The sequence below is a fragment of the Oreochromis aureus genome, linkage group 7 (genome assembly GCF_013358895.1).
Source record: "Oreochromis aureus strain Israel breed Guangdong linkage group 7, ZZ_aureus, whole genome shotgun sequence".
In the NCBI taxonomy this organism is placed as follows: Eukaryota; Metazoa; Chordata; class Actinopteri; order Cichliformes; family Cichlidae; genus Oreochromis; species Oreochromis aureus.
Window position 1 is genome coordinate 37,063,639 of NC_052948.1, and position 9,390 is coordinate 37,073,028.

The following is a 9,390-nucleotide window of genomic DNA, read 5'->3' on the forward strand; positions in this document are numbered from 1 at the left end:
ATACTGTTTATAAGGTTTGGGGAAACCTGCAGTCAGCTGAGACTGAAGAAGTCACTTGGATGAGTGACGAAACGTTTCTTCCACCAAACGCTACGTCCAGATGAACAGATTCAACTTTTGGAAAAAATAATTTACCAAATTTCCTTCATTTTAGCAAAGTGTGAGAGAAGCTGTGCTTTTCTCTTTGCTGCTTTACTGTGAAGTTGTTTTTACTTAATTAGAGCACAACTTTTCATTTTATTAAAATGCACTAAAAGCTTTGCAGCATGTGATGTTAACAAACAAAATGCCAAAAGACAAGCTGGCATAGACAGCACCGTCAACTTTCTGTCATCAGCCGACTTTGCCAAATCAAAACTAATACACAGAGCACTGCAAACAAACCAACCAAGCAAACTTACTGGTGTAGGAATCATGAAATCCCTCCACTTACCCTTTACTCCTGGCTCCCTGCATGCTTTGTTAGTTCTTGCTATTAAAATGAAGCTAGTGGGTGTTGCTGGCCAAAGACTGTATATTAAAAGCAGTAGTGCTTTAAACCTGTAATCTTTCCAGCAGGGGAAAAGCCCACTCGTTGCAAAAAAAAGAGTCAGATTTTATGGAAGTCTATTAGTAAAATAACCCTACTTTTCTATTGACTTATGACCACCGTACACACTTTACTAATGAGTTTATGCTTTCAATCATCTTATGTAATACTAAATTATGGTCACTTTGGAAACTGCAGTCGCATTCAGGGTAAAACTAGGGAAAAAGCAGGGTACTGTAAGGGCACTGTTGTGTCTGTAATGACTAAGTGTCACAACCACCACTCGTTTGCCAGTTAAAAAAAAAGAAAAGAAAAAAAAGAAAGAAATAATACTTGAAGTACCCAACTTCAGGCTTCAAAACAGGTGCCCAAAAACCACGATGTGCTATATAATTACTATAGTCTATGTTACATATTAAATATTCCTATAGTAAACACAGTAACACAGAACTGAAGTGAACACAGTGACCCCATTTACCCACCAATCCAATCCAGCTATTAGTTAGTTGTGCTGATATATGACACAAAAATCGGATGTGATGTACTGCATGGGAAAAGCATCATCATCACTTAAACTACCTTTTACAGCAGGCTTCCTTTAAAATAACTCTTTTCTGTCTGTTTTCCAGTAAGTGGCTGTCCAACTGAATCATTTGTTATTTGTATGTATTGCTTTTAGTGTATTACTGTAAACCAATTACTATAACCCTCAGTCCAAATTTTTTTCTGGAAATCAAGTCAACATTTTACAAACTTAATTTGTTCCCTCAGCTTATTCAGGGCTGCTTCTTTTGGTCAGAATGGATCTAACTGGTGAAACCTGGAAGGAATATATACTGGATTTTTGGGGAAAAAAAAATGTGTAGCTAACATTTTGTACACTCAGTGTACAGTTAACAACAGCTCCAAATATAGAAAAGAATGCTTCATCAGATGGGCTTATAAAGCAAGGTGGTGACGTATTTCTTCTTATAGCGATGTGTTGCACTGAGTACCATCACTCCGTCCTGTGACAGAAAGATACAACACAGAGGAGAAGTCATCTTAAAACCTCACACAATGCATGCTTTCAACTAGTATGGAAACAGTAGCATCAGTCTTACCATGTACAGTTCCACCATGCTATAAGCCAGTATGGTTAAGCTGCAATCGGTAAGGCTGTGGCTTTTTTAGGACACACATGAAACCAGAATTGCAGCATCATGGTTGCATGCCTCCCCCTACCAGTCAACTTGCAGTTCACACCCAAGTCTGTTCAGACTCTCATATAAATGTACATAAAGACAAAGAAAATACTGGCAACCGCCAGCCTCCTGGTAGACAGATCTATGGTACTGATTTCAAAATCCTACATCACCTTGTTCTGAAGTTTCTCGTATTAACAGGACTTTCAGAAAACATGACCTCTGACCTTTAAGTTGACGTCAATAAGATTCGAACTTGTCCGAGACTCTTAGTAAATACACTTATGGTATCAATTTGAAGGTGATGCGTCACCTTCTTCTCGAGTTATCACATTCACAAACTTGAATGGGTGCCCATGGTGGGACTCCTTCATCAAATCACCTCTTCTGACAACAATTTGTCAGATGTATATAGTAAATATATATTTTGTATATATTTAAAAGAAATTTATAAAAACAAAAGCTTGCTTTTTTTCCTTTTTTCTTTCCACAGGCCAGTAACACTCTGAGTCACTGACCTGAGACTGTTAGGCTGGACACTGAATTATCCTAAACATTAACTATTAACATTAATTATTAACATCTACACCATCAGAGTGTCTGTTTGTGCAGTAGGAAACGTGGCAGCAACCCTCAGTTCTGAGAATGGTGATATGCTCACTTTTCTTCATTGCAGCCACCGCATGCTCCTTTAAAGGTTACAGACACACACAGTAACTCATTCACTAGCACATTTAAACACACAGACACACATGGAGGTGCACAAAACACACACATAAACACACTACATCATCCAGGAGAAACAATACTGTCAGAACTTTTTTTTGCCTCCTAACGTAACAAAGACTTCCAAGAAGACCGAGGAAAGGCTATTTTATATTATGCCTTATTTTTGTTTGACATTGCTGTACTTGTGACTATTTATTGTTGCATCTGATTTCAATATAGCATGAATACAATGAAAGGGTTTATTTGTTAGTTGTTAAGTTTTAAGCTATTAAAAGCACTGCAATTTCTAGAATTGAAACCGTCTGAGCAGAAGTATTTTTTAATCAGATTACTCAACCAGACATAAGACATAATGAAATAATGTGATGCATATTCAAGATTGTCACTTAGCAGCATTACTAATGTATCAACAGTCATTAAGATTAAGTTTAAATAGAGCCTTTCAGATTGTCCCCAAAATGAAAGTTTTTCTCACAGGTCAAATTGGTGAACATAAAGTCATTCAAAAATGTGTTTAAGCTCTGTATTTAGCATTTTATCTGCTCCATGTACAACTACTTAACTACATTACAGGTGAAACCAAATGGAAAAAAGTGAATATCTGACCACCCGCTACCTAAAATGGAAAATACACATAGTTTGTTTTGTTTTCCACTCCTTTTTTTTTACATGCAGACATTTGCTGTGGCTATCTTGAAATGCAAGTTTGTTTTTCCTGTGAAAGGAGAATTATCTGTCCTTCATCTGTTCTTCTGTCCCATTTATCAGCCTTTTTGGCATTGCATAGATTCAATCTGCTATGCCAACAACATGCAAGCTTGCTAAAAGCAGAAGCAGCAGCAGCAGCGCATACTTTCTGTTAAAATGCTTACAAAGCTGATCAAGTTTTCCCACACGCTGCCGAAAAACATCAAACACAAAAATCTTAAAAGTCACCCTGAAACCTTACCTTAATGGAAAGTGCATAGAGGTGGTTGAGCATGACATGGTTGGGTTCTGGGAGCAGTGCAGGGTCACACTGAAACAATGACAAACAAAACAACAACATTTCAAATAAATGATCTGTATTATTTATTCTTGTGGATGCATTTTTTCACAATTTTGTTGTACGTGTACAATGACAATAAAGGGCTATTCTATTCTATTTTTAGGGGGCAGGGGAAAGTGGGAATAAGCCAAATTCATCTCAGATTACAGCTACTTACAGAAATCCCAGTGTCTTTGTTAAGAATGACCTGTAGAAGGTGAGGTGGAAGAATGGGTGGAGATTTGAACTTCTCTTCCTGTTTAGGGACATAAGCATCCTGATGATATGGCCCAGGAGGAGAGCTAGAAAGGTCTGAGGGGGAAAAAAAAGGGGGAACAGTATGACAAGAACATTAAATTATTTTCAAACCTATAGATTTTAACAGCAATGTTGACATCCATTAAAAAAGGCAGGAAGAAAAATGTTGGTCTTTAAAATGAATGAAGATTCTTTTTGAACACTTTATACCCCTGCTTTCCATACATGTAGTCTGGATCAGTAAATGTAAAAAAAGCACAGATAAAAAGTGGCTGTCGGCACTCACCTGACATGTCAGAGCATTTCTGCGAATCCACCATTAGCGCATCAAAAACCTCAAAGTCAGTCTTCTTTACCTGAATGATATTGTTGACTGTGCCTAGCTGACTGGTTACAACAGGCTGTTAGGAAACAGGAGACAATAAAACTCACAAATAAAGCTCAAAAGTATAGACCAGAAAGACATAATTTATATAATAGCAGGCCACTGTTTGCTTTAACAAGCATCATGATGTGAAACAAACCACTTGAGCCTCTTAAACTAATGTCCACTCATGACTACTCTACCTCTAGTCACGCCCCTCCACTGCACCATTTGTCCTGTTTACCATATGTGTGTGCTAACATATTTTATACACTTGTTACTATATTTCTGAAGAGAGAAAAAAAGATGTTTATTGTTAAAGCATGACATCAGATAAGGTGACTCAGATAAATGCCTGCAGTCAGTCATGAAGCCAGCTCATCTTAACCTGCACTAGTGGCCTTAATACACCCACAAGTTATTACTCATAATGCAATGATAATAATACTGCATCAGTGAATATATGCTTTTGTCTACCCAGACTTTACAGGAATGGCAGAGCTGCAATCCCTTTAAAAACTGAAACTGCTGCAGATTTTGTGTTGAGGTCTAGGTAAGAAAAGTGCGAGAGTAACCGCTTACCTCAGCTGGGTCGTGGGTCCACTGGCCATCCACGTAAAATTTGTACTGATGCTCCCCCTCAGGTAGATCGACAATTGCCACAAAGGTGTTCTGACTTTGATAGATCACAAACAAAACAAAAGAAAACATTTGGCACACAGGTAATTTAAACCAGCCATTTAAAAAAGAAGAAGAAATCACATGTACCTGTAATATATAGATTTGCCTCCTTGGCTAGTTCTACTAAACCTTTCTCATATGCAAATAGAAATATTGTAAAAGAAATCTGTTAAAACTCTAGTTTAAATCTCAAAAGATAAACAGCCAGAAATTCAAGGTCTACCTGAAAAACATGTTCAGATTTATAACATGCTCTCACCTTCTAATAAGGGGAATTTTGTTGGCCCAGTTGTTGAAGGATCCAGAGAGGTAGACCTCCTTTCCATCTCCTTTCCAGCGAAAGACTGTCGGTCGTTCCAGAGTTGGTGCTTTGTCATCTGATTCTAAGTCTTGCTGCCAAGCAAGGAACTCCTCTTTCTCTAAAGGTGCCTGAAATGCATATCATACACAAGACTATTGTTTATCAACAAGGATTAGAGTTTGAAGAAATCTACAGGGCCAAGAAGGCTATAAATTCTACCTGATATGCGCCTCTGAGAGAGCAGCGCCATTTACCTTTATGTCCTCTCCGTGAAAAATATCAGCATCCTCCGGGCTATCCATGAGGATTTTTGGCCTCTCGCCCTCTTTGATACCTCGGCTGTCCCTCCGCTGAGCCTTCTCCCCGTGGCCCATTGCAGCCCTCTCACTGCTTGTATTCCCCATGGCTTTGTCTTCTTGCGGGCTGTTACAAGGTCACTGCAAGTAGAGTTGATTCAGCTGTGTAAAGAAAGCCGTAAACTCAGAAGAGACTACATAACACCTTACAGATTTATTTATAACTGCTAACGGCTTACTGTTAAAAATGTTGCTTTTTAGGCCTGCAAATCTCAAAACAGACATTTTTAGGTACCAACACTATTTATAGTGACTTCTGCAGTAGAACAAGCTGAATCATGTGGGCAGACTACAACTTTTCCATTTCTCAGTGTATCATACTGAACAACTAGGAGTTCCTTTATTGACTCCAAAACAATCCCTGAGACATTAATACCAGATATCTTGTATATGTTTCAGTGTCCCACCTGAACACTTGCATTATCAAAGTTCAACTGTCTTGTAATGTTAGTTTAAATGTGATCCTAATAAAACACGTATTTCAGCATGATACCTAATTCCTCTAAAGGATCAGTGTATTTGATTGAGTATACCATTGTCTCTAGAATACATTTACATTACTGCAGTTCATTTATAGACCTATAAATATAACGCTGTTCCTTACATTTTTAGCTTACACTCAGTTATTTACAATATAAAAATACAATTACAGAATAAAAAACAATTTTCTAGCCAACACTCTGAACACACTTTGTTGTTCTTTTACTTATAGAACAATATCATGGAATCTGCACTTCCTGCTGTATCAGTACACACAAGTAAAGGTAAGACAACCTTTTTAAAAGAACAGCAGAAACCATATTTACAGTAATGGATTACTTATTATTGACCTCATAATGTTATACAATGAAATAAAACTCTACCTGAAACACTCCCACAAGTGACACTGGAGGTTTTAAAGTCAAATGATGTTTTACTGATTTACTGTTATGATATCTGCCAGTTTACTTTACTTTAGGAAAAGTATGAAACTGTATTTGGAAATACCACTGAATGGGAGTGTTACTGGAATACTCTAGCACCGTGCAACATGAAAACCTTCTCATTTCAGTTTCCTTAGAATAACTTGGCTATTTTTGGTTATCTGATGATATTTATGGAAACGATGTCAAACAGGTGTGTACATGTATGCGCAGCGTGTTTTTCTCTTATCAACACTGTGTTTACATACTAGCATCAAAGGCTGTGACATGCCTGCGGTTATGTTAGCTCATCTTAACGTCTAAGCTCCATTCCCACTTCCTGTGGCCTCATACTCTAAATTATAACAAATAAACACCAGGCTATTGTAAGAGATATCTACCAAAGAAGCTATGAAATACACCGTTACTAAAGCTAACATTGGGTAACCTACTAGCATATGTAGCCCAAACCTGCTACCTGCTTCGACTTAAAAGGTGGCACCAACTAATGAACGCAAACATCGACAAGAAACGTAGGGTTGTTTTGTTTACCTGAGAAACGTTTGCCGTTGTAGATATCGATATCGACCTGTCAGCTACCTTCCATCCCACACGAAAACAAAAACATTTGATCCTTCTAGCAGAACCCGGCCCCTGTTGCGCATGCGCACATCATCAAAATGCAAAATATTAATGCACCCTGACCTCGTGAAAAGCAAAATATTACCCATCACTACTACCGTCGTTTATTGTCTCATAAACTGCTCTTATCCATAATAAATCTTTTGGTTTAATGTTCGACTATTATAACCTTTTATAATGTAATTCTCTATAATGACAGACGTAATGTCACGTACTCAACACTAGATGGAAGAGTGAGTCAAGTAGCCTGCAATGTGGGTCAGTAATGGATATAGAGTTGTGTTTAATGAGCCAATAGAAGGATGAGACTTTTTTTTTCTTTAATGCAGTTTGCTGCCATCCTTGTGCAACATTTGTAATATTTAAAATGCACATAGCAATCCTTCAAATCCATAGAAAAACACTTTTTTCAGCTTTGATGATCCGCAGACTACCTGCCTCCAACTTGACCTATCTCTGGCATCCTTTGATACAACAACCCTTTGCATAGTCACCTTCACTAAATCCATGAATCTTCTCTGTGGTCTTCCTCTTTTCCGCTGGCTTGTCAGGTGCATATTTAACATCATTTGCCTATTATATCCTCATATCCCTCCTGTGCACAGATCCAAACACAGACTACTCCTGAGGTGTACTCATTTCTAATCCTTTCCATTCTGGTTACTCCAAATGAAAATCTTATCATCTTCAACCCTGCCAACTCCAGCTTTGCCTCCTGTCTTTTTGTCAGTGTCATAATCTCCAATCCATGGTCTACATAAATATAGATGCAGATACTGATAGAATATTGTAGTAGGTCTAAATATGATATGCTTATACATTGCATTTCATACCACCAGTTAGGCTAATGATGTCTTGCAGCCAGTGACAGTGCTTTGGGCAAAAATTAGACTGCTGGTATAACAAAAACACAGTAGCTTTATCCTATCCCTGATATTTATTATGAATTTGTTCCTTGGTATAATTGCCTTTAACACATTTCACAAATGTAATATGTGGAATCAGATCCAGCTGTGAGAATGCCTAATACGGTCACCTAAATAATTGTTTGAATTCAAAGCCATGCTTCTGTGATGATTAAAATATCAACACCCTGTAGAGATAAAGAGATAGAGACGAAGCAGCAAATCACCAGTCCTTGTAAGGCAGCCCGACCTAACTGTTGGACAGTGTGAAAACTCATTAGGCTGCTGTGGTGGCAAGCACCCTGAGCAGTACTGTGGCGCCTGTGTGCCTGGTAATAAAAGAAAAAGCAGGGAAAGAGAAGGTGCAATTAATAACATCAAAAAGTATTCAGATTTAGCTTTAGTAAAATGCATTTATTATAAGTCATACAGTAACAGCACACGGTGTTGCTACTTGTAACACAGCAAATGGATTGTCATCATTTTTATTGACTACACATTTTTATGTTCTGTTACTTCTGCAATACAAGTGGAACATTTAACAGCAAATGCAGTGCTTTTTGCTATTAGTGTTCGCTCCCTGTCTGTTGTTATTGCACCTCATGGGGTACATTTCTGTTACAGTATCTCCTGTTAGCAGTCACACAAAACTGCAGCAAAAGATTAAAAAAATCCTTTGATGTTTGTTTGTCCCCTCACCAACATTCCCTAACTTTATCAACTCTCATTTTTCTTAAAGTTTGACAGAGATTTAAAAGAGTTAACGATGTCCACCCCCCAATGGCACAACAGCATCTTCGAGACACAGGAGGCAGAGAAAGCTGTGTAGCCTTTTGGCACATAATGAGCAGCTAAGGCTCTGTTTTTTTTTTTTTAATGTCCAGTAGAGATGTTTGAGCTGAGGGGAGGTGGGATTTCACTGGACCGTTTTAAAAGAGAAGAATTTACATTTTCACAAGGCCCTGTTATCTGTGTATGTTACAGCAGGCACAGCCCCAAATTACATCCATGGCCAGCCACACTTGACTGCATCACACAGATGTCGATCCACATGGGGTGTTCAATTACAGAGATTTAATTTTTCCCTTCACAGCTTATGCCTTGTTATAGCCAGCTTTTGTTGGTTTTTCCTCAGCTTTATTTTTTAGAGATGCCGAAACAAAACAAAAAAAAGCATGAGCCAAAATTTTAAATGCATATTTTTGTGCAGTGGACAAATGCAACACTTTTACTGAGTACTTCAACATTGAATCAAATTAGCTCAAGAGGAAAAAAAGAAAAGAAAAATGAAAAAAGAGCAATGGCTGTACTTCCTGGAACCAGACGACTGTAATTGGCTCGTGTCAGTTGCAAAGACTGAGTTGGCTCCAAGGAAAAAGTTGGCTGTGCTGGTGGAAGTGGGATGTGAATTATTTGCTTACATGCGGAGGATGATCTAAAAATGGCATTGGAGAAATAGAGTTGGATGGTATGGATTTTGATGTGTTGAAAAGGAGTTGGCAAGTATCCCCA

General features: G+C 38.0%; 1 protein-coding gene across 2 annotated transcripts; it reads right to left on the reverse strand.

Annotated features, from left to right (window-relative positions):
• Positions 1 to 6,999, reverse strand: prkab1a (protein kinase, AMP-activated, beta 1 non-catalytic subunit, a). Of its 2 annotated transcripts, none has more exons than XM_031756628.2 (8): positions 6,884 to 6,999; positions 5,328 to 5,531; positions 5,032 to 5,201; positions 4,674 to 4,767; positions 4,014 to 4,128; positions 3,648 to 3,781; positions 3,392 to 3,460; positions 1 to 1,536 (listed from the first exon to the last, which is right to left on the reverse strand). In XM_031756628.2, exons 2-8 carry the CDS (start codon positions 5,475 to 5,477, stop codon positions 1,459 to 1,461), a joined length of 810 nt encoding a protein of 269 aa, XP_031612488.1. In that variant the 5' UTR covers positions 5,478 to 5,531; positions 6,884 to 6,999; the 3' UTR covers positions 1 to 1,458. The 2 variants fall into 2 exon arrangements, with proteins under 2 accessions (XP_031612488.1, XP_031612496.1); XM_031756636.2 differs by having other exon boundaries at positions 5,328 to 5,510; positions 6,884 to 6,992.
• Positions 7,000 to 9,390: the final 2,391 nt, after the last annotated feature.